Here is a 24,379-nt window from a genome sequence, read left to right on the forward strand (position 1 = left end):
CAATCCCAGCTGACATCGGGCGAAAGGCGAGGTAGACCCTGGACAGGTCGCCAGTCCATCGCAGGGCCACATATAGACAAATAACCACTCACATCCACACCTAAGGACAATTTTGAAGACACCAATTAGCCTGCATGTTTTTGGATGTTGGGAGGAAGCCGGATCACTCGGAGAGAACCCACACGGACAGAACATGCAAACTCCACACAGAAACCGGGGTTTGAATCCACCACCTTCTTGCTGTGAGGCGACCACTGCACAACAGCCAACACAATTTAGGTTATTCTAACAGTTTTTGAATTACATTAAGAATTACCCATTGAGTGGCCAAAATGATGATCTGAGCTTGAGTCAGATAAAGATGGATGCGGTTCTAGCATCTGGAAATAATCTGAAATATGTATATAATATTTGCATAATCTATCTATCTACATCGAGGTATATACATAAGGGCTTCAAGTTCAAAATAAACTTGAATGTTATATCCATTACAGAATGATGTCCACTTGAGGAAGCCATTAACTATCTGTTGTCATTTCTTCTCTCCCCCAGATTCAAAGCCGAACTCTGTTAACATTTACATAATCTATAATCAAACTATACTGTCACTGGCAAACCCATTCTAAATGTTGTCCATACCATGAGGGTGAAAAGACACAAAGTAAAGTTATAACTCTTTAAAAGATAGCAAGGAAAATCTGTTTTAGGATATTAAATCTGCACCACAGACAGTGACACCCAAAACTGCTTCAGTTCACACTCACATGCCTTCCTTCATCCTAGAAATACAGTGAACACTGAAAAGGGCAGTTTCAGTATGCAGTGGAAGTCGATGGATGTGATTGCTACAATCATATTTGTCAGGCCTGCCGCAGCCCGGTGAGCAAGTCTCTCTCTCTCCCTCCCCCTGTGCGTATGTGGTTTAATTACAGGTGCATGGGAGTCAAGTCCCGGCCGCGCTTCATCTTTACAATCATCATCAATCAATCCTGTCCATATATAACTGATCGTCCCTGCAATTCATCGCCAGATTTTAGTCTAAAACTGCTCAGTCAGTCTATCTTCTAGCCTTTGCATTTTGTGATCTTGTCATATTGAACACCCCCTAACCCTGTTGTTTTGTGTGCAGACTCCCTGCCGGAAACCTGACTCCTGTCTTCGCTCCATTCCTGCTCTGCTTGGATTCTGGATTCCCCAGCCCGCCTGGATTCCCCCCACTGGACCTGCTCTGGACCTGCTCTGGGCTCTCTCAATTATGTTTATTAGGTACACTTGAATAGCCCAAAACAGCCCCACAATGAATCTGTAATACCTTTTATGAAGTTTGTTTTTATACCATCTTTCTGTTCCTTTAGTTGTGCAAAACAGTGTTTGTATAGTTTACACTGTGTCAGATAATTCTACTCTATCATCATTTTTGAGAAAAATAAACCCTTTTAGGCTGCAATTGAGAACACTGTCACCGCACCACCGTATGTATTCATTTATTTCTGCCATATAGTGTTTAATGTACAGTCTATCAACCAAAAAAGAAACATAATGGGAAGACAAGATATTGTAGCAGTTTATTTTTTTAAACTGATAAATGCATATCATTAAACTACTAATGCAAGGAATGTTAAACACCTGACTAAAAACATAATCCATTATCAATCAATGATACATCAAAGCATGTCATGGAAAACAGTAAATATACATTTTAAATAATGTCATTTCTATAGATGAGTAATTAGTAAGTTTACAAGCATTTTCTGATCTGACACCCCTATTGGCACGACAACATCATTTGTCTGTTCATTTCAAAACTGTTTGCAATTCACTGTTAAAAAATAAATCTGTTTTATGATCTCTTTTTCAACTCCATGGTTAAAGGTTTGGCCAGGTTTAAGCATAAAAACAGTTTCGTTTAGAGAAACATCATGGTTTGGGTTAAAATAACTATTTCATTAAGGTTAGGGGCCTTGTTGACATGGTTACAGTAATAAATCTTTGTGAAACTTTAAAAATAATACAGTTGACTCTTGGTTTAAAATGAGAAACATACAGCAGTCTCTCTTGTTGAAGTCTGATGTTTGCTGACACATCCATTCACCTCAAGCTGCTCCCTTATGTGGACTTTGTTGTTCTATAACATCGTCACTTGACCTCCTCATGCTCACATAAGAACCACGGCCGCTATGGCGGCTTTGTCACTTCAATGTAAACACATGTTGTTTTGGGGCACTTGCTCAAATGTCTGACGCTTTCATTCTTTGTGGGAGGACATCTCAATGAATTACACGAGTTTGCAGTAAGAATTATCTACGTGATAGATGCACTGTGCACTAAAAGCTTAACCTAAACAAATATAATATGATGTCTTGACTTGATTGGAAGATTGGTAGATATGATGCTTGATTGGCATAATTCACTATGTGTATTGTAAGCTGTCACAGTAAATAAGATACGATGTAGGATCTAAGGTCTGCAGATAGGACAGCGCCGGCTCAAGTCATGACGTTGAGAAATGGGTATGGATTCTGTGTCTACATTATTAATTAGTAATTCTAGCTCTCTGGTTGTTAGCGTTGGTTTTTGCAATGTTCAGGAGTCCGAAGAAGCATGTTTACAGAAGCATATTTATTTGAAGGTAAAAGTTCAGGTTTTTCTCAAAGATTACATCCAGGTTTTTCGAGGAGGGTTTAACATTGATGCCAAGAGGGCCAATACAGGGTTTCACGTCAGAGACAAACTCGTTAGGACCAAGAAGGAAAACCTCACTTCTGTCTGGAATTAGCAGAAAGAAGTTGAGTGATATCCATTCCTTTATAGCAGCCAGACTGTCATGGAGGGCACCAATGTTACCAAGATCGCATGGCTTAACTGAAAAATACAGCTGCATGTCATCAACATAGCAGTCGTGGGAGATGCAAGTGAACTAGCTAACCAGGTTGCCTGGAGGTAACAGTAGAGTGAGAGAAGAATTGGACCAAGGATTGAACCCTACAGAGTATACGCGCTGTTGAGGACACAATGTTGTCTATGATTATCTGAAATTTCTTGTTTGTCGATTAGGATGAAAGCCAGTTGAGTGCAGTGATCAACTGTATTGAAAGCAGCAGTTAGGTAAGGTAGGACCAGGATAGTCACTCTTACTAAGACTGTTTCCATACTATGTAGGTGACGAATGTAGGTGGAATTTGGTGAAAAGAGTAGTTTTCTTCAATGAGTAACGATTGTTTAAATAGCACGAGCTTGTGACTGCAGTGAATAGGGCACCTGACAACTAGGGAAAGACCAAGTGATGGCCTGGAAAGACAGCTGAAATAGACTCCAGTGGGGCCAACATGGTCTGGCAATTCATGGTGGCAGCAGTTTGATAGGCTGCACCATTTACAGCAAATAAGAAAAAGAGCTTACCTCGAGAGTCGGCAAGAGCATAAGTGGAAGATGACAGGATCCCCAACTATTGACCTTGGAATGGAATTAACAACGAGCAGGTAGAGGACTTCAATAGAATCCACAGTAACAGAGACAACTACAGATATGTCTTTAATACAAAATTCCCTCTTGGTGTTACTATCCTCCAATGCAGCTCAACAGGAAAGACTGTCCAGGGAAATGCAAAGAGGGAATTATATGCTAAAAACAGTGGAACTTTGGAAGATATCCACAAGCTTTGTCTAACTCAGACTGTTGAAACCTCATATTAACCCCTTAACTCCTGAATCAAAATATTAAAAAAATTATTTTTTGTCATTTGCTTTAAAGCTGATGTTAAATTAAGTTACGATTGTTAATTTGTCTATAGAACATAGAAAAGATATAAATTCAGGTATGTGTAGGTATGATGCAAATTAGCGACAAAAGGTATAAACGAGAACTCAGGGCTTGCAAAAGGTTCCTAGGTACGTATTGAATATGCACCTACAGGCATTGGGGGAATCCATGTGCTATCTTGGCTTGCAGTCTGCAAGGAAGAGGTATGATGCAAATTCGCAACAATTGGCGTCAAGTGGTTAACTTCAAATAACCTTTGGAATACAGTTTTGCACAATATGAGGGCTGTAGACTTCGTTCCCCATCACTTACATTGAAAATGCATTAAAAAGGGATCTGTTAATGGCCCATGATGAGAGCAAGTAAAACCTGTTTCAACTGTCATATGGGCTGAGTTGATGCCATATTACGCAGAAACATGACGGACCAAAGTAAATGCTGAATTCACGTAGTGCATATGTTATCTGGTATGGGTTATATGTTATTAGGTTCTAGGTTTATTAGGCTATTGACGTAAAGAGACCTAGATTAGCTATTTATTAGCATTAACCCTGATAACAATTCAGGTAAAGCAATGTTTTAGTGGTTTTAAGCAATGCAGTGGAGCAACAAATCTGAGAGAAAATCACTAATATAAAGCTTCAAATTGTTTCAGCATTCTTAAATAGCAGTATCACATAAATAACACAATATCACCTAGATGCTATACAAAAACGTCCATATTGTTTCCACATCATGACTTGGATTAGTTGTAAACTGAGAATAGCCTGAGAGATGCCTAGGTAGAGGGCGTTACAGTAGTCTAGCCTGGATGATATTAATGCATGAATGACTCTTTCATTCTTTCATTTCATAGATCAGAAGATTGCTTCCTAATTTTGGAGATGGTCCTGATTTGGAAGAAGCTGGACCTGATGATGAAATTTACCTGCCTGTTTAAACCTCGCCATTAGATGTAACACCCAGGTTCTTGGTATGTGTGGACAGAAAGATGATGAACTGGGCAGTGACAGTTGTATGATGTAGGAGGCCAATGAGAAAGATCTCTGTCTGGTCCTCATTTAACTCATTCATACACAGTTATAGTGAAACTATTTTCCAGTGGGTTGCTAACAAATGGCTATTGATAAGGCTAGTGGAACCAGATACAGTGAGGTGGCTGTACTACTGAGCGGGCCATGGCATTAATATTTTAGAACCTAAGTAAGGCCTGTCAAGCTGCCAAGTATCTGTTCTTAACTTTAGATTTAACAGCAGCTTTAAGGTACGTCAAGGCAGGGCTGTGTTAGACCTGTGGTTTCACCTGTAAAGGAGGCTCAGTAGATAAATGATAGCAAAGCCTGATACCCACTGCAGGATCTAGTGGTAGGTCAAAACATCAAATAATATTTATTCTGGGGTGCCATAAGTATGCTCACCCACCTTTTGGCACATTTCACTATGTGTACTGTTAACTCGTCATTAAGCGTAGAACAAAAAGCCCTGTATTGTATTCAGCATATTTGTTCTCAGGAGTTTAATGGCTGCTTCTCAACCGCTTTTACAAGAGTTTGTAGCGTGGTCAATCTGGATTTACAGTAACGACTGTATCTAAGGAAGGGTAAGAGTCCCTAAGTGTTAAAGTGTTAGGGTCCCCTTAGGGTTAGAGTCCCTAAGTAACTAAAGGGGGGATAGAGTGGGAGATGGGGAATCAAAGGAGTAAAATAAGCAAAGGTGGGAGACCAGCCTGTTTTTATTTTCTATTTAACTTTTAAAACTTTTTTATAATTCCCTGTTGCTTTTATGTTTTATATAAAGCACTTTGAATTACTTTGTTGTTGAAATGTACTATAAAAATAAACTTGCCTTGCCTTGTGTTAATCTGGGTCTCCACTGGTGCCATGTACCATGTGTCTGCAGACCGCCTTACTGCATTGCCTTGTGTTGGACCTTCATTTGATAAGGTTTGTGAGTTAAAGTGACCCCATAGACCGGAGAGTAGTCTGGCACCCCTGCATCCTCAGGCCAGATGAACTTGAACTTCCTCAGCAGCGTCACCATGACGAGAAAGAGTTCCATACGAGCCAGACCCTCTCCAAGACACATCCTAGGACCTGAGACAAAAAAAAATACCTCTATAATGGTTTGATTAAAATCTGTGCATGTCACTGCAGGTGTGATACATAACAAGTCCCATACTGCTGTTTGTTGTTCTCTCTCATACCTGCGGAGAAAGGCATGAAGGCCTCTGGTTTAACAAACTCTCCCTTGTCATTGAGGAAGTTTTCAGGGTTGAATTCATGAGAGAATTTCCATTGTCCCTCCTCACTCAACACTGAGGTCAGGTCAGGGATGATCATTGTACCCTGAGGAGAAAATACAGGAAGGTACAAAACATTTGTAAGAAGTTAAGATTTACTTAAGTTACCTAAGTAAAAGTAATGTTTGTGCCATTACTTTATCTACTTTGGTAGCTTAAGTGAATCTAGGAATAAGTCAAGTAAAGTATGGTACCAACAATTGCTTTACAGTACTGTGAGGTTTGTTTCCACAGCACTATTGCCAAAACTTATCTTGGGAATAGAATATCCCATGAGCCTGTGCCTTTAGTCGTACAGTGAAAGACACTAAGTGGAGCAGTGTTAGCTATCCTCTGCACTTCATGGATCACAGCCTGGATGCAGAGGGATTTAAACAACATGTTTTTATGCTTTATCTGACTTAGGGAAGAAGAAAAACAATGCAGAATCTTAAAAGCTCAGCCACAAAAAAGCCGACCAATAAACTTGAAATACGGGAACCCACCAGCAATATGTCTACAACCAGGCAAACAAGACCATAATTGATTGGATTGAAGCAGTGACTGAAATTGATCTCCAAAGCTACTGAGCAGTTTCTGTTCACCTTATATTACCTTATATTTAGAGTGGCAGTTAGACTGGTAACCTTTGTGAATTGTTCCCATATTACGCAATTCACTCTTATTTTTTTAGCAATTAATATGCCATTCAGAAATATGTGAATACATGAAATAAAAGTGAAATTATTGTCGTCAACACTGGCCCGATCCTTCCCTTCCAACACCCGCTGACAACACTCTAAGAAATCCAATGAATTATAGTGATAAATGCTGTATCGCTGAAACATTTTGGTAATAGTTACTGGACACACAACTATCTATCTGTGCTTCATTCCTGTACATTTCCTGCCCACAAAGATGTGAATACATGGAGGTGCAGCATTAGACAGCAATTTATTGGTTATTTGTACCAGAATGCCCTAGCTTATGCCATTTTCACACAGGTACAGTAGTTAGCAGCTAGCTAGGCAGAAAATTGATTCATGCATAGATACTCATTTTAGATAGAAAAACAATAGTAAAACTCTGCCGATGTCGGTTAGAATAGCAACATCACTTCTGTGCAACAACAACAACTTAACAAGTTGGAGGATGCCGTGGTCTGTGTGTGTGTGTTGTTGTGTGCCGTGGGTCTCATGATATTACAGAGTTGAAAAAGAGATGTGGAATTTAGACTATGCGGTTGAAAGAGCAAGAAGAAGGAGAGCTAAGAGATGAAAATGTCACAGCCAGTGAAGTGGCTCTGGGGCTTTTCTGTTGTTTCTCCCATGTTCCCCTCCCTTTTTGTCTGTCTGCGGGGTGTGTGTATGTGAGTGGGTGTGTTTTGACTGTGACGGCAATCTGGACACCTGTCAGAGCTACATACCGGCCTCAATCTTCCACTCAAGTCAAGACTTAAATACTCTGGGCTTCCTGTAACTTGTTGCCAGATAATGCCATACCATTTTACGGTTGAGTACATCTCTTATCTCTGGTTTCCAGTGGATCTAGTATCCACAATTTATAGTCTCTTGTGTAACCTTAGCTGTCTTTGCTACAGGATTCCCAGATCTTCAGCCAAAGTCTTTGGAAAGCAGACCTCGCCAGCTTCTGTCCTGTGCTCACGCCAAGCCTTACCTGCCTTCAACATCACTGCAAATTTTTTGTAATAGTCTGTCAACTTTTATTCACTCTCCTGTGCTCTGTGTCTGTACCTGGGGCCGCCAAGTGCAAGCTTTAACAGAAAAATGACAATTGGCAGTACTTCACATGTTCAAGGATGATCCACAGCACTGCAACTAACTTAAACGTTATCTTATTTTAGTTTTATGCCATGAGAACAAAATGGGTTAGGGATGGGTTACAAACCCAATGATAAAAGGGGGGAAATTACTAAAGACTGCTGGAATGATAAGCTCTTATGTGCTAGCTTGGCTAATGGCGAATTTTTACAAACAAGCTTAAATGAAAAATGTCATTCTGTATAGGCCTATTGTCTAATAGTTTAGAGTAGTTTGTCATGTACCTTAAAATTTGTCTATAAATCCTTGTCAACTTCGCTGCTGGCTGAGACAAACCAGACCCTCAGCTATTCAACGTTCACATGTGTCAATGAAAATTCCTCTTGTGAAAAGAGTCAAATTACGAACACACACATCTTCATTCATTTGGTAGTGAGGTGACTCTTTCAACACCCCCATACACACGAACACACCTTTTCCATTTCATCCAGATAGCAGTCAAGAAAGTCTCGTGGCTCTCCAGGCACTCTGGTCTTCTTGTGCTCTGTCTTCACAAGATTCTGACAAGTCTGAAAACATATGTCAGCATTAATTTGTATTCATTCAGTTTTTTTCCACTGACAAAGTGTTATTGTTGTCACCGTATATATGTGTGATGTTAGAGAAAATAAATCCATTGTACCATTGATGCTAATATCTTTGTTTAGTCTTACATATTCCTAAATTTAGGGCCTAATATTTTTCATTTCAGGGGCCTGCACCACGAAGCGAGTAGGCCTACAATATACCCAGGATATATTTTAGTTATCTGGCTTAACTAACCCTAACAATCGTGGTCGGGATAAGCGTTACCACGATGCTGGTTATCAACTCAATAACTCACAGATGGGTTTCCCAATCCAGCCGTGACCGTGTTCACATTAAAGAGCTTAGCAGCAGATGACCATCACAGACATGAACAAGTCCACTGGCATCAGAGCCGCATATTTTACAAACGAAGAGCAAACTCTAACACTACAGAAATACGAATACTACATAGTCTAAGTAACACAGCTGCAGCTGACACATGCAGGGAGACAGTGTGAATGCCTACACGAACAGACTTAGTCTATGATAATGCGTTGTTCTGATGTGTTCTTATGAGCTGTATGAAAATATCAGCCCTTTACAGCTTGGCTGTGTGTTGGGGGTTTCCACTTTACAAGACTTAATAAGTGGTTGTTCCACTTCACTGTAAAAGACTTCTTGTCACTTCAAAAAATAGATTAATTTATTTAACACACTCAAAAGTGTTCCAAACATTATTCTAAAAAACTTCATAAAGCAATGAAATGAAAAATCCATTCATGCCATAAAATGTGCTCAGATAGTGGTTGAAACACTGAATCTCAACATTTAGGCTACTGAAAACTCACCTCATTACCTGAGCTTACATCGCAAAAGTGGGGCTGAACATGACCAGTCTCATTGATAGCCTATAAGAAAGTTACTAATCTAAAATAAATAACCTGCGTTCATATTAGGCCTAAAATTAATTCCAATATCCAAATTGCTCATGATATTCTCATCAGAAAAATTAAACTCACTTATTTTAACAGCTGCGACAGACTGTGCGAAACGGGGTGGGAGCAAATAAAAAATATTAAACACATTTCAAAGCAGTTAGTAGGCTTACTGTAAAAACCTGTAAGCCTACAATAGCCTAAGGCTTTTAATCAGTCTCTGTAAGATATCGCTATAGCCTACAAGAGTTTCTCCACATCACCGCAGCAAACATAAAAGCAGCCTAGAAAACAGTCTGAGGGATTTCCTATGGTGATGTCATTTTCCACGAGGGCTGATTGCTCTTGTCTGGAACATAACCTAGAACAGCCCAGTTCACACCACAGCCGTTAGCCGTTCAGCATAAGTTACCATGGTGATCTACCCCAGTAAGAAGTGAACCACCGTCGTGGTACTGAAAATACCTTAGCATTCTTCAAGGCCTTTATGAAGGGCAGTGACAGGTTGTGAATCATGGGAAGAGTGTCATACAGCTGTATAAAATAAAAATAAAGATAAATCATTAGTTTATCTGAATCCAAAAATTCTGATTCTGTCTCTTGGCAACTGTTAGCCAGATATTCAGATATTCATCCAAAGAAGGTTCATTCTCAAAGACGTGAAGAATTGATGACTGAGAACTTTCACAGACAGATATTCTTGTTGCCCAGAGAATAAATGCTCATGACTCTGGGGATCCTTTGATTTTTCATCTACTTCCACTTGGAGGTCAAAATGTTAATTTGTCATTTATGACCAAATACCCACATAACTAATGACATTCCCATCAGCCTTAGCAGTACTGTTTGTTTAGAGCAAATTAACAAATTTTGCTTAAAGCACATGGCCAGAGTTGTTACATTGGCAACATGCTTTGACTCACCATAGCCCATGGTTCATTAGCTATCTTGGCATTCTCAGTGAAGCATTGAACGATCACTTTGATGAACTCATCATCATACTCGTAACGTGTCCCAAACAGAACCTGGCAGATGATGTTGGAAGCCGCATTATGAAACATAAGTCGAGGACTGAAGCTTTTGCCTGTAAAAGACAAAATGTAGATTGAAGTATGACACAGCACTGAACAACAATACAAAAGAACATTACACTAACAATACACAATGCAAAATCAACCAGTCAACACAAGCTTACACAGTGAGCAGAAAGTGACGGAGAGATAAAGGGCAATGGAACACAATGGAGACCTCTTTAAAAGGAACCATAAAAATCTACTGACATGAACATAAATGGAAATTGATATTATAATATTTGTGGTGTCACCGATTAAAGTTATACCAATGCTCTTTTCCAGTGTATCAATGGTGTATCGCAGCTCTCCGTGAATCCTCTCCTCCATGGAATCCTTCCCCAGACCAAAGTTCCTCAAAGTCATCAGAGCAAAGCGACGATGATCCCTCCAAAAAGAGCCATAATCTGCCAGAATCACTCCTTCAACAGGTGTAGTGACACAAAGAGCACACAGTGTGAGCTTACAGGTCAGCTAATGTAACATTTTCTCTAAATATAACTAATGTCATCGGTACTGTTCTATTCCATCAAACTTTCTAACCTGTTTTGTATTTAATCTCCACAGTAAGGTGATTTCTTTTTTTTACTTTCAAACCTGAGACATTTCTGTATTAGGGAGTTGTATCAGTGAGATTCATTAATAGATTTGTCAACGTAATTTACTCTTAAGACCCGGCCTCAGTGAAAAACTGCTTTCCTGCGATTATAAGATTCTGGCTAAAGTTCTTCATTTCAGGCCGGGTATTAACAAATAATATGCAACAGTTATTTCACATTATGTTACAACCAAACAGTTGGAAATCTCGAAATCACTGCTATGTCACTTGGGGCAGGAAAAGCTTTTGATCAACACATCCACATGCCAATATTTACTCAAAGTCAAAGCCATGTTGTAAAACAAGTTGCAGTTCACATTGTGTCGGTGGCATGGTGGCAAAGTTGAACTCTTCGCCATGACACAGGAAGTTGTTGTAACTTGACTGTACATGCTCACATCTGTACCAGAGTTCACACGTTCGAAAAGAGTCCTGCCATAAACATATGTACAAGACAACATTCACCCATAGTCATGGCGCCACCTACTGGCAACAGGAAGTGATCTTCAATGAAGCAGCTCCCACGGCACGTTTTACCTACATGTATGAAATTTTCGTAGCACATATACCATGTCCAGATGTACAAAAAAGCCTCTTGGATCGATGTCCTAAACACAACAGGAAGTCAGCCATTTTGAATTTTATGGGGGGTTTTTGATTTTTTTACACACTCCATACTTAGAAACTCCTCCTAGAGAATTAGTCCGACCGACATCAAGTTTTACCTGTCTACTCTAAAGCCTTTGACGATTAAAAGTTGTACAAACGGTGAGTTTTTGTGAAACGGCGTGCCCGTGGTGTGGCGTCGAAAATCAATGATTTGCCATGAAAGAGGAAGTTATTTCAACTTCAGTGTACATGCTCACATGTGCACCAAACTTTACGTGCTTGGTAACAGTCCTGCCCCGAACACATCTACATATTCATTTGTAGTCGTAGTGTGAAGTGCTATGTAGCGCCATAAAGGGGATACAGGATGTGAAGATTAACACATTTGTTCAGCGTCTGAAGCGTGTTGGAAATTCACAGCCACACTACCAGAGCTCCAGAATCTGCAATGTGGCCACCTCACACATCAACATGCTAAACGTGCGAGGGCCCGCCCAACGCTGCTTGCATCTTTAATTTTGTAATTGTGATGCTTTGCAGTGATGTATAATAGTCTCGTCTTCTTCTTTTCTTCATCACAATGAGATGCTCTGTCATGCAATGTCATAAAAACACTAACATCAGATGGAATTACAGAAACTACATTATTTTAAATGTGTCAGGCCTGCCCTTATACAGCTGAAAGTATATTGTATGGATTATAGATTATGCTTTGCAATGCAGTGTCTTTAGAATACATGGTAAATTATTAACACTTTGCGGCAGGAGGAGGCCTACAAAATCCTACCTGTTGGTTTCTCAAAAAGTCTGGACAATGGATGCCATTGTGTCCTGGCTGAGATTTGGCTGTACTTGTTCATCAGCCTCTCTGTATGATAGCCTATGTTTTCTGACATGCTCTAAGCAAGTAGCTCTTATTTCATCAGTTCCCCAAGCTCTGGCCCTTCTGTGGGCACCACCACACATTCTGACTCCTCTCCCTCCACCTTATCCTTGTGCCACTCCTCTCCCTTGTGCTGGTACTCGTCTTCCTCTCTCTTGTGCAGGCATTTTCCTTACTTTATTTGTGTTACTCTATATTGGTCCTTTTCCACACAAGATCAGCTCAAAGAGGTCCTCTTTTACTGTATACCACATGGTCATGCGATTGAAAGAACCTCAACGCGTGAGTGTGTTCCCTAAATGGGAATGTGATTGATCTATTTGTATTGTAATTTGTAACTCCAATTAGCTGTTTCTCTGTAGCATGGGATAAATATTGTGTTTCAAGTCACAATATGAAAAGCTGTTCACTTGACTTTGACTTTAGCCCATAAGTTAGGTTTAGAACATGATGTCATGTCGATGTCGTTTTAATAACTTTGAGTTTTGGACTGTTGGTTGGATAAAACAAAAATTATGAAGGTGTGCTGTGGGTAATTGTGACAGCATTTCTCACTATTTCATTTTTTTTATTTTTACAAAACAAAAAACAAAACAATCCATTAATCAAAAAAAATCAGCGGTTTAATCCATAATGTACATAATCATGCAGTTAATATCTGCAGTTAAAATGTATCTCCATTCATGCATCAGTAATGATAAACTTGACTACTGGAACTACATGTAAATTAATTATACACCTGGAGCAGCCACAACAGTAAAGCATCAATTTTAACATTATAACAATGTCTATATATACAATGTCTATATATATGTCTATACATATATATATACACATACATACACACACACACATATATATATATATATGGTTAAATGGTAAATACCCCGTTACTGATGGCTACGTTCGTTTCCGAGAGTCTGCTCTTTTGGCTCCCAAACAGCTATTCAATTAGTACCACTTCTGTTATTCACTGCCTAAGTTACATATTTGTTGCAAGAAATAAATATGTAACATTCTTCATCTGCAATACACTGAAATGTTCTGTCATATTGATGTTTAAAAAGTGTCAGATGTCAAGAATAACTTTCCTAGTTGTATAACAAAAATAACACCGTACTAATGAAACAGAATGGTTAATAATTAACCGAAATTGGCTCTCAGACTGGAGCTGGCTCCCATCGTTCTCTTAAAAGAGCTGGCTCGTTGTAGAGTGAGAAAATGATGGGATCAGGGATTGAACCCTGCAGAACTCTACAGAGCATACAGGTTGTTGAGGACACAAAGTTGTCTATGATAACAAGAGGCTATTGATAAGGCTAGTGGAACCAGATACAGTGATGGTGGCTGGACTACTGAGCAGGCCATGGCATTCATATTTCAGAACCTTAGTAAATACAATATAGCTACAGAATGTAAGTATCTGCTCGAGTATCTGCTAGAAAAATTATAGCAATTCCTGATACCCACTGCAGGATCTATTGATAGGTCAAAACATAATTTAATATTCATTCTGGGGTGCCATAACCACATATTGGCACATTTCACAATGTGTACTGTTAACTTCCATTAGGTGTAGCACAGAAAGCCCTGTATTGTATTCAGCATATTTGTTCTCAGGAGTTGCTTGTGTTAATCTGGGTCAGTCTCCACTGTGATGCCATGTGCCATGTGTCTGCAGACCGCCTTACTGCATTGCCCTGTGTTGGACCTTCATGTGATAAGGTTTGGGGGTTAAAGTGACCCCATAGACCGGAGAGTAGTCTGGCACCCCTGCATCCTCAGGCCAGATGAACTTAAACATCCTCAGCAGCGTCACCATGATGAGAAAGAGTTCCATACGAGCCAGACCCTCTCCAAGACACATCCGAGGACCTGAGACATAAGAAATACCTCTATAACAGTTTGATTAAACTCTATATGTGCATGTCACTGCAGGTGTGATACCATAACAAGTCTCATACTGCTGTTTGTTGTTCTCTCTCATACCTGCGGAGAAAGGCATGAAGGCCTCTGGTTTAACAAACTCTCCCTTGTCATTGAGAAAGTTTTCAGGGTTGAATTCATGAGGGAATTTCCATTGTCCCTCCTCACTCAGCAGTGAGGTCAGGTTAGGGATGATCATTGTACCCTGAGGAGGAGGTAGAGGAAGGTACAAAACATTTGTAAGAAGTTAAGATTCACTTAAGCTACCTAAGTAAAAGTAATGTTTGTGCCATTACATAAGTATGGTACAGACAGCTGCTATACAGCAGAGACATTTTAGAGGAGACACGCCACTCAATACAACTCTGAGGAAAGCTCGTAACGGCAAAGATGGTGGTTATCCTGCCCCTCCCGCTAGAAAGCCAATCGTCTGCTTTTAACAGCCAATGCGGGAAACATATTTCAGCCAACCGTGTTGTTCCACTGACTTAAAGGTCAGTTATTCTTCTACTGCGCATGCATGGAAGTGGTGACACATGCGTAGTTGAAGTATAACCAGCTGGGAAAACCGTTTTTAAACCTTATAGGGCAAAGTTGTTAAACTTTTTCAGTGATTTTTATCAGTTTTTACTGCTGATTCTATTCATATAGTTTTTATGTCTTGGTGACCTGCAGTTCCGGCTCTCTCCCCATTCACTCTGATGGTTATTCCGAAATAGCTGCCCAGAGGCGTTGCCAAGATGGCTGCCGAGTGGTGTGACTTGGCTATAAAGAATTTGTATAGAGTACTGTGAGGTTTGTTTCCACAACACTATTGCCAGAAAGGATTTAGCACCAATTGCTTCTTACCTTGGGAATAGAATATCCCATGAGCTCTGTGTCTTTGGTCGTACAGTGGAAAACACTAAGTGGAACAGTGTTGGCTATCCTCTGCACTTCATGGATCACAGCCTGGATGCAGAGGGATTTAAACAACATGTTTTTATGTTTTATCTGACTTGGGGAAGAAGAAAAACAATGCAGACTCTCAAAAGCTCAGCCACAAAAAAAACGACCAATAAACTTGAAATACAGGAACCCACCAGCAATATGTCTACAACCAGGCAAACTGAAAAACTGAAACTGATCTCCAAAGCTGCTGAGCAATTATTATGCCACTTAGACTCATGTGAACATATGAAATAAAAGTGAAATAATTACAAAAAACCAAAGTGATGATGTACCTGCATGTAAGGCATGTGGTGTCTGTCGTCAAAACTGGCCCGATCCTTCCCTTCCAACACCCGGTCTATTTCCTGCTGACAACGCTCTGAGAGATCCAATGACTTATAGTGATAAATGCTGTATCGCTTACATTTTGGTAATAATCACTGGACACACAACTATCTATCTGTGCTTCATTCCTGTACAATTACTGCAGCATTAGACAGGTCGGGCGCCAGTCTATACTATTTAGGATCAACCAAAGATCTTTTCTCAAGAGAAAGAAACTCAGTCATCTCAGTTATTTGTACCAAAATGCCCTAGCTAACGCCATTTTCACACAGGTAGGTAGCAGCTTGATAGGCAGAATGTTGATTCATGCATAGATACACACTTTAGATAGAAAGACAATAATAACTTTAGAGCCAATGGCAGAAAGATTACCAATTTTTTAAATGTGCAGGTATACCTTGGATATGTGGGTAGGTCATAAGATAAAGGAAACCAGTAAGCAGGGTGTTGGAGGTAGTGTCAGTCCCAGCGAAGTGAAGATCTAGAACATACGAAGTCAGTTCATCTTCTGAAAATGAAGAGCCATCATTGCCTCTCTAAAAAGAGGAGAAAGATTGTTTCAAGACAAGCAGACATTAAAGTTGTGGTATTATTAAGGTGGTATTATGCTTTTTGGCTTTTTCCCTCACCTTTGTGGAGTTATATATTGTGCATATAATAGGTTTGCAAAGTAAAAAAGCTCAAAGTCCACCTCAATGGGAGTTCCCATCTGCCACAGAAAACTCTGCTCTGAACTGCTTGAAAACAGCTCGTTTGTAGTCCAGCCGCTTCCCTTTCATCCTTGTGACAACACAGGGAAGAAAGCTAAATGCGCCTTATATAATGCTCGCCAAGCGGCTAGTCCGACACGCTCTCAAAAACACTGGTGGAAAAACACTGAGCATACACCTCTCCTCTCCCTTCCAAACACTAGATACCCTCCAGGCAGTCAATGGACATAAAGTTGTTATTGTGATATAGTCTCCTGTAGTTTTTGAGTGTCCGCAGGGCTCTCCACACTGACGCAGGGTCGTTGGCTGCAAAGCTGTTATTTAGCTTTTCGGCATAGCTTTTCTTTGCAGCTTTGATCTGTTTAGTCAGTGTGTTTCTGGCGTGGCTCATATTTTCTAGGATGATCCACAGCACTGCAACTAATTTTAACGTTGTATTATTTTAGTTTTATGCCATGAGAAGAAAATGGGTTAGGGATGGGTTAGAAACCTGGCGTTAAACAGGGCAACATTACCAAAGACCGCTGTGTTGATAAACTCTGATGGACTGGCAACCTGTCCAGGGTGTACCCCACCTTTCAACCGATGTCAGCTGGGATTGGCTCCAACCCCCCCGCAACCCTGTACGCAGGATAAACGGTTGACGATGGATGGATGGATGGATGGATGGAAGCTTAAATGAAAAATGTCATTCTGTATAGGCCTATTGTCTAATAGTTTAGAGAAGTTTGCCATGTACCTTAAAATTTGTCTGTAAATTCTTGTCAACTTCGCTGCTGGCTGAGACAAACCAGACCCTCAATTACTCAACGTTCACATGTGTCATTGAAAATTTCTCTTGTGAAAAGAGTCAAATTACGAACACACACATCTTCATGCATTTGGTAGTGAGGTGACTCTTTCAACACCCCCATACACACGAACACACCTTTTCCATTTCATCCAGATAGCAGTCAAGAAAGTCTCGTGGCTCTCCAGGCACTCTGGTCTTCTTGTGCTCTGTCAACAAGCACTTCACAAGATTCTGACAAGTCTGAAAACATATGTCAGCATTAATTTGTATTCATTCAGTTTTTTTCCACTGATAAAGTGTGTTGTTGTCACCGTATATATGTGTGATGTTAGAGAAAAAAAATCCATTGTACCATTGATTCTTATATCTTTGTTTACTCTTATATGTTTATTCCTAAATTTAATATTTTCCAATTAACATACCTTAACATTCTTAAAGGCCTTGCTGAAGGGCAGTGGCAGGTTACGAATCATGGGAAGAGTGTCATACAGCTGTAAAAAAATAAAAAAATAAAGATAAATCATTAGTTTATCAGCCTTAGCAGTACTGTTTGTTTAGAGCAAATTAGCAAATTTTGCTTAAAGCACAGGGCCAGAGTTGTTACACTGGTAACATGCTTTGACTCACCATAGCCCATGGTCCATTAGCTATCTTGGCATTCTCAGTGAAGCATTGAACGATCACTTTGATGAACTCATCATCATACTCGTAACGTGTCCCAAACAGAACCTGGCAGATGATGTTGGAAGCCGCATTATGAAACATAAGTCGAGGACTGAAGCTTTTGCCTGTAAAAGACAAAATGTAGATTGAAGTATGACACAGCACTGAACAACAATACAAAAGAACATTACACTAACAATACACAATGCAAAATCAACCAGTCAACACAAGCTTACACAGTGAGCAGAAAGTGACGGAGAGATAAAGGGCAATGGAACACAATGGAGACCTCTTTAAAAGGAACCATAAAAATCTACTGACATGAACGTAAATGGAAATTGATATTATAATATTTGTGGTGTCACCGATTAAAGTTATACCAATGCTCTTTTCCAGTGTATCAATGGTGTATCGCAGCTCTCCGTGAATCCTCTCCTCCATGGAATCCTTCCCCAGACCAAAGTTCCTCAAAGTCATCAGAGCAAAGCGACGATGATCCCTCCAAAAAGAGCCATAATCTGCCAGAATCACTCCTTCAACAGGTGTAGTGACACAAAGAATGTACAGTGTGAGCTTACAGGTCAGCTAATGTAACATTTTCTCTAAATGTTACTATCCAGTGTGATCACTACTGTTCTATTCCATCTAACTTTCTAACCTGTTTTACCCTCCACAGTACTTCAAGATGATTTTTTTTTTTTTTTACTTTCAAACCTGATACATTTCTGTATTAGGCAGTTGAACCTATCCTCAACCTCAAGGTGAAACTAGTAAATATTATAACATTAAAACAACTTTGGGCATCAAACATTTAATTTCCTGCATTGTCCAAATGTCTTTATTTATATGAAGGGAAACATAATTAAGGTGGCAGGTGACAATTGAAAATATAAAAATATAATGGAATATAACGCAGTAATCAGCTTTTGGACAATACATTTGTTTCTTCTATATTTCAATTGCATTGCATGTTTCTTATCGTGCATTGTTCCATTTGTTATTTAACATTTCTTGTTGCAAGCTGTTTTTCACAACATTTTAACAAAAGCTTTCAAAAAGTGATGGAGACATTCTGATTCTGACATGTCCCCAGCATCCCCAGTGATATATCTGACAATATTTTTACATGTCCCGCCCCATCAAGGCTGTGATTGGGCAGGAAACATAACTGCAGATCCATCTCACACAGGGCACAACCTCTTCCAACGTCTCCCCTCTGGTAGGCGCTACAGAGCACTGTACGCCAAAACCAACAGACTCAGGAATAGTTTCTTCCCACAAGCCATCACTCTGATGAACAGCTGATTCTGACTCACGGTGTCAGGAACAATTCCTGTGCAATAATTCCTGTTGTACTGGCTACCACTACCAGTGACTTTTTCATCATTCTCCATTTCAAAGTTGTTGATATTCAGTCATATTGTATACACCAAATCTACCTACATCACGTAGCCTACATAAAACCGCACACAATACTTCCAGCATTCTTTGCACTCATCACACTGTGTACATGTGTACAGGCATGCTTGTATGTGTGTGTGCACCTGTATATCACATCCACCTCCGACATGATACGACATAATAATAACAATAATGGTAATAACAATTTACTCCTGCATCCTTTGCACTCTGCTCATGGCACTATTGCACTAATTCCTCCTATGTGACACATACCTGGCAAATAAAGCTGATTCTGATTCTGATTGGCCGGTTCACGAAAAGTGACATGGAAGAGATACATTCAGCACACGGCTGCTTCAAAGGTACCCAAGCTTCTCTGCTCCCTCGTTTCTCTCCGTCGACAGAAATTAGCAGGCAGGCGAGAACGTGAACAAGTGAGCGTCCCATTGCGCCCAGAGTACCGGCAGCTTAGAAAAAGTCCCGGCACGCAAGAAAATGTCCCGGTACGCCAAACAGTAAAATGTCCAGGCACCAGTACTGTGTACCTGTGCGTATCAGCCCACTTCAAGCACTGGATTTGTCAATGTAATTTACTCTTAAGACCCGACTTCAGTGGGAAACTATCATCGATTCTAAGATTCTGGCTAAAGTTCTTAATCTCAGGCCACGTATTAAATAACATGCAACGGCTTTTTCACATTTTGCTACAAGCAAACCGTAGGAAATCTCCAAGTAACTGCTGCATTACTTGAGCAGGAAAAGTCCTTGATTAGTCCTGAATTTATTTGAACAATAATGCTGCCATGATGTGTTGAGAAGAAATCCGCTGACACTGTTCTTGATCATAAAAGTTTATTACATCAAGGAGTTCAGCATCAATTACAAGCTCTGCAGCAGCTTGGAGAGTGACCCAGCCCGATGTCTCTCTGTACATCAAACACAGCTTATATAGGACAAGGTTAGGTATCTGTTGGATACCATATAAGGGTCTGAGTCTGAAAACTAAGGCACCAATCCATATAAGAGCAAAGTTCTATAGGATAAGTGTAGACATCTGTTAGACACCATATAAGGGTCTGAGTCTCCACATAACCACTGACCTCTGCTCTCCCCTTAAAAGGTCACTAATCCTCTATCCAGCTTCTACAGTGCTATATTAAACTGTTATGCATCAAATGCACATATGTTATACACCACACAAATTAATAATCTTGTCTCTGAACCTTTTTAAGTTTAAGTTTTAAGGGGTCTGGAAGGGCAGCCCAGTCAGTGCCCTACTTTTCACCATTAACATGTGTGATTCAGGCCTGCAATGATAGTGATAGTGATTAAGACCCTGAGAGATCTTGGCATTTATATTTTGCCTCCATTACAGTCAGAGGTCTCAAATAATTCTAATGATATTTAAACATTTTGAAACAGACTTGTACAGATGAATGAATCTTCCAATATCCCTTCAATCCTATGTTCTCATAATCAGGATGGATATTCCCCCTGGAATAAACTTTGTTGGAGTGTATGCTTTGTTATAAATGCAATACAAATTTGATCACAAAAAAAGAAAATAATGAACACTGGATTACGTGTGGCACGCAGACTGTCTGCCACATTTTTATTTTTATGCAAGGAAAGTGACTCCCTGCCCAACGTGTTGAGTGGGATCACGTTGAGAGTTGCTGTCACCAGAACTGTGGAGCAGCCTGTTTTTCAAGAGACTCCTGATCAGAACAATATATAAACCTGCTGAACATGGAGTGGGCATAGACATAATTAAGGAATTTCCACTTGGCACATTCAGATCTGTTTGATAACTGATTAACTGCCTGCTTGGATGTTGTTTTAATAAAGGGAGCCCTACCTCCCTTTTTTCTGACAAACTGAATAGTACTGTGCTGTACAAACACACATATACTCAAAGTAAATCACACAATATCAAAATCAAAAGAGTGAACTACACACTTCAGTGTGTAATTAGTTTTTCTTAGAATGGCAAAGACAATAAATACCATAGAACTGCCTTTGACAAAGATATACAAGGCAAAAGGTTACCTTTACTTCTAGCCCAGGAGCTTGTGTCTCCCTTTTCACCATTCCACAGCATGCTGCAACATGCTTTAACATTGTGTCCAGTGTATGTGTGGATAGTGCACATTTTCATTTACTGGCACAATGATGGCAATAAAAACCTATTCACTGCACTACGTTTTTATTTATTATTTAGTAAAACTGGTAACTGCTCCATCCCTACATACAGTATATGCATGGAAAGAGCTACATTACATGTGTAAAATGTAATTCATGCTCTACCCTGTGAGATATTATGTGTTCTACCTTTACTGACGGTGGCGTCGTTGACAAACAAGTCTTGGGGTCGTCCAGCAAAATCAGTGGCCTTGGTCACTAAAGCCTCCTTCATGGCCTTCACCCCATTAATGATTACAGCTGGTTTGGAACCGATGAACAGACTGTAAACATCTCCATAAGACTTCCTCAACTGGGAGAGAACAAGATGACATGTCAGTGTTTGAAATACATACATATCACATAACTTAAGAGGGATGTCACTCTTATATGTGGCAAATTCACGGAAATCACAAAAACTTAATTCAGTTCAGTATTTATTGTCAGACGTGCCAAATTTGGATTTGCAGCACAGCCAAAACCGACATACAGAGCGGACACATCTCAACCGTCAGTCAAATAGAAAAATAAATATTATTTACAAAGAGCAACACAAGATAATAATAAAAGCACTAAGAACCACTGAGTAAAAACAAAGTAGTGAAAACAATTTACAACATGTAAAACCAGTAAATAGGTTCAAAATACAGAAGCCATAAGCAGGCCATCCATTCAATTTTTTTTTTTACTCTGTTTTCCCATGATAACGGGATAATTTTCTCATGATCTTGACATAACAAACCATAGCTGAATACAGGGGTCAGCAGGTGCGTTTCTTTAGGATATTTTCAGATAAATTTCCTGTGTTACTGGTTAGCTCAGTTAGAGCAGGACTTGATTTTTGTATTGCAAGTTCGACTCCCGTTCCTGATGATTTTTTTTCTTTTGTGTCTTTTTTATCATCCTCTTCAACAAAGTTGTTATGAAGAGATTCAGGGGAATCCAATCACAAATGAGAAGCGCAGGATAATAATGATACTGAAATTACCCTTAAGAAACGTTCCTGCCAACCCCTGTGTCAAACTACTGTTTTGTTATCTCGAGATCACGAGAAAATTATCCTGCTATCATGGTAAAAGGGAGTAAGAAAAATATTTAAAAGTAATAAGACACTAGGGCAATTATTGGTAACTACAATAGGAAATAATGAATAATCAACAGCAATATCTCTTTCCACAAGCCTTATAATGACTTAGAACTTGGGACAGTGGTGTCTGTAGATAATCCTCCAAGATATTGTTTCCATAAAGAGAGGTTGCTTTGATTTATTTGATGTAGAGCACCACAGAACTAACACCTTTCACTTACATTGTATTGAGATCTTACCAGTGGAGACAAATATTGGCTTAACAAGACATATTGGGTGCAAGTTATACAATGCCCTATCTGTCAAAATGTCCAAACCCACTGGATAAAGTCCAAGTTCACAGGTAGTCAACTCTGCACAGAAAATGACAATATGTTATGCAATCACAGCAGTAGCGCTGTTGTGAGTGATTCTTGCCCTTATACATCATACATTGCATAGATGTTAGTTTCTTTCACATGTATTTGTTTTACACTGTAGTGGCACAGCAACTCTTGAAACTACTACTGTCAGGAAATGCAGCACAGTATTTAAACACATTTTAGGTACTAATAATAGAAATCACATCAGTGCTATAAAAATTTCAGTCATTTCAGAATTTTTCTTACTCTCTCAAAGTCCTTCAAGGGGTTCTCTAGGTTCAGGTGCAAAATGTTCCCCAGTATCGGCAAGGCAGTGGGTCCCGGTGGAAAGTTCTTGGGCCTCCGGGATTTCAGCTGAAGGATGATGAAGACAACACAGAGGCATAGCAGGGTGACTGAAGCAAACATGGTGGAAACTGAACAGGCAAGCTGAATGACTTGCTTTAAAGGTGTAGCTCAGCTCTTAGCCCTGCCTCTACAGGCTGTGTACTTTGCTTCCCAGTACTTAAAGGTGAATGGGAACATCAAACAGAAACACTTTGAGCGGCACAAGTTCTGACAGGCTTTGGCATGAACTATCCACCATTAACTAGCAGTGTAGCTGTTGCTGAGTTCCCTAGATTTGATTAATTTAGCTGATCACATGGCCGATCAGTAGAGTGGAAGAAAGCTATAAGTTGTAAATTTGGCTACAGCCAGTGGTGGAATGTAAGTACATTTACTTAAGTCCAAATTTGAGGTACACATACTTTACTTGAACCTTTTATTTCACGCCACTTTTTCTCCCCTACATGTCAAACGGAAATGTTGCACTTTTTTACTGCACTACATTTTACAGTTACTAGTTACTTTACAAATTAATTAATTTTCTTACAAAACATATGAATAACTAATAAAATATGATGTTTTGTTATAAATTGAACTACCCAACAATGTATACAAGTACAGCTGAAACAATTAGTTGATTAATCAGCTGAGAGAAAATCAATGTTGGGAAAGTATTTTCATTATTGTAAGATCATAATTTAAGTAATTTGTAATGCAAAGATGCCAAACATGTCATGGGTCCAACTTCTTAAATATGAGAATTTGCTGTTTTCCTTTTAATTATTTGAATGTTGTTTTAAATAACTTTGAGTACAAATAATCAGCAGTTTTAATTCATCATCAAATCATTAGCTTCAGATAAAATGTACCTTCACCTCAACCAGCTACAAATACTGTTTTTACATTAATTCAGTAGTAATGATAAAATAATAATGGTTTAATATATATAATAGTATAACAGCTCAAAAAAGTCCCCAAAGTAGGTCGGAACTAAAGTCGCACGTCCAAAACCGTGACCGGAAATCTTTACAGTCACACAAAACGTCATTAATTTGGAGCAGTAATATTATATCGACTAGCCGAGCTTGGTAAGTTCAAGAGACAGAGAAATTATTCAACGTGATATGAAACGGTCATGAGCCGAAACTCGAGTATACTCGGCCGTGCATCAGGA

The 24,379-nt window shown here is 39.5% G+C and overlaps 2 protein-coding genes across 2 annotated transcripts; both read right to left on the bottom strand.

Annotated features, from left to right (window-relative positions):
• Positions 1–5,649: 5,649 nt before the first annotated feature.
• LOC119893061 (cytochrome P450 2C15-like) lies at positions 5,650–10,996 on the bottom strand. The gene is made up of 7 exons (XM_038704988.1): positions 10,988–10,996; positions 10,660–10,864; positions 10,244–10,404; positions 9,786–9,854; positions 8,292–8,387; positions 5,963–6,104; positions 5,650–5,852 (listed from the first exon to the last, which is right to left on the bottom strand). The coding sequence occupies exons 1-7, from the start codon at positions 10,994–10,996 to the stop codon at positions 5,665–5,667; spliced, it is 870 nt and encodes a 289-aa protein (XP_038560916.1). The 3' UTR covers positions 5,650–5,664.
• A 2,084-nt stretch (positions 10,997–13,080) lies between these two features.
• Positions 13,081–23,318, bottom strand: LOC119894196 (cytochrome P450 2F2-like). The gene is made up of 11 exons (XM_038706791.1): positions 23,125–23,318; positions 21,580–21,742; positions 18,228–18,380; positions 17,812–17,972; positions 17,607–17,675; positions 17,320–17,424; positions 16,079–16,217; positions 15,630–15,715; positions 15,256–15,357; positions 14,470–14,611; positions 13,081–14,355 (listed from the first exon to the last, which is right to left on the bottom strand). The coding sequence occupies exons 1-11, from the start codon at positions 23,284–23,286 to the stop codon at positions 14,168–14,170; spliced, it is 1,470 nt and encodes a 489-aa protein (XP_038562719.1). The 5' UTR covers positions 23,287–23,318; the 3' UTR covers positions 13,081–14,167.
• Positions 23,319–24,379: the final 1,061 nt, after the last annotated feature.

This window comes from Micropterus salmoides, unplaced genomic scaffold, assembly GCF_014851395.1.
Source record: "Micropterus salmoides isolate LMB-PRFRI ecotype aquatic unplaced genomic scaffold, ASM1485139v1 Ms_hic_scaffold_8, whole genome shotgun sequence".
Taxonomy (NCBI): Eukaryota; Metazoa; Chordata; class Actinopteri; order Centrarchiformes; family Centrarchidae; genus Micropterus; species Micropterus salmoides.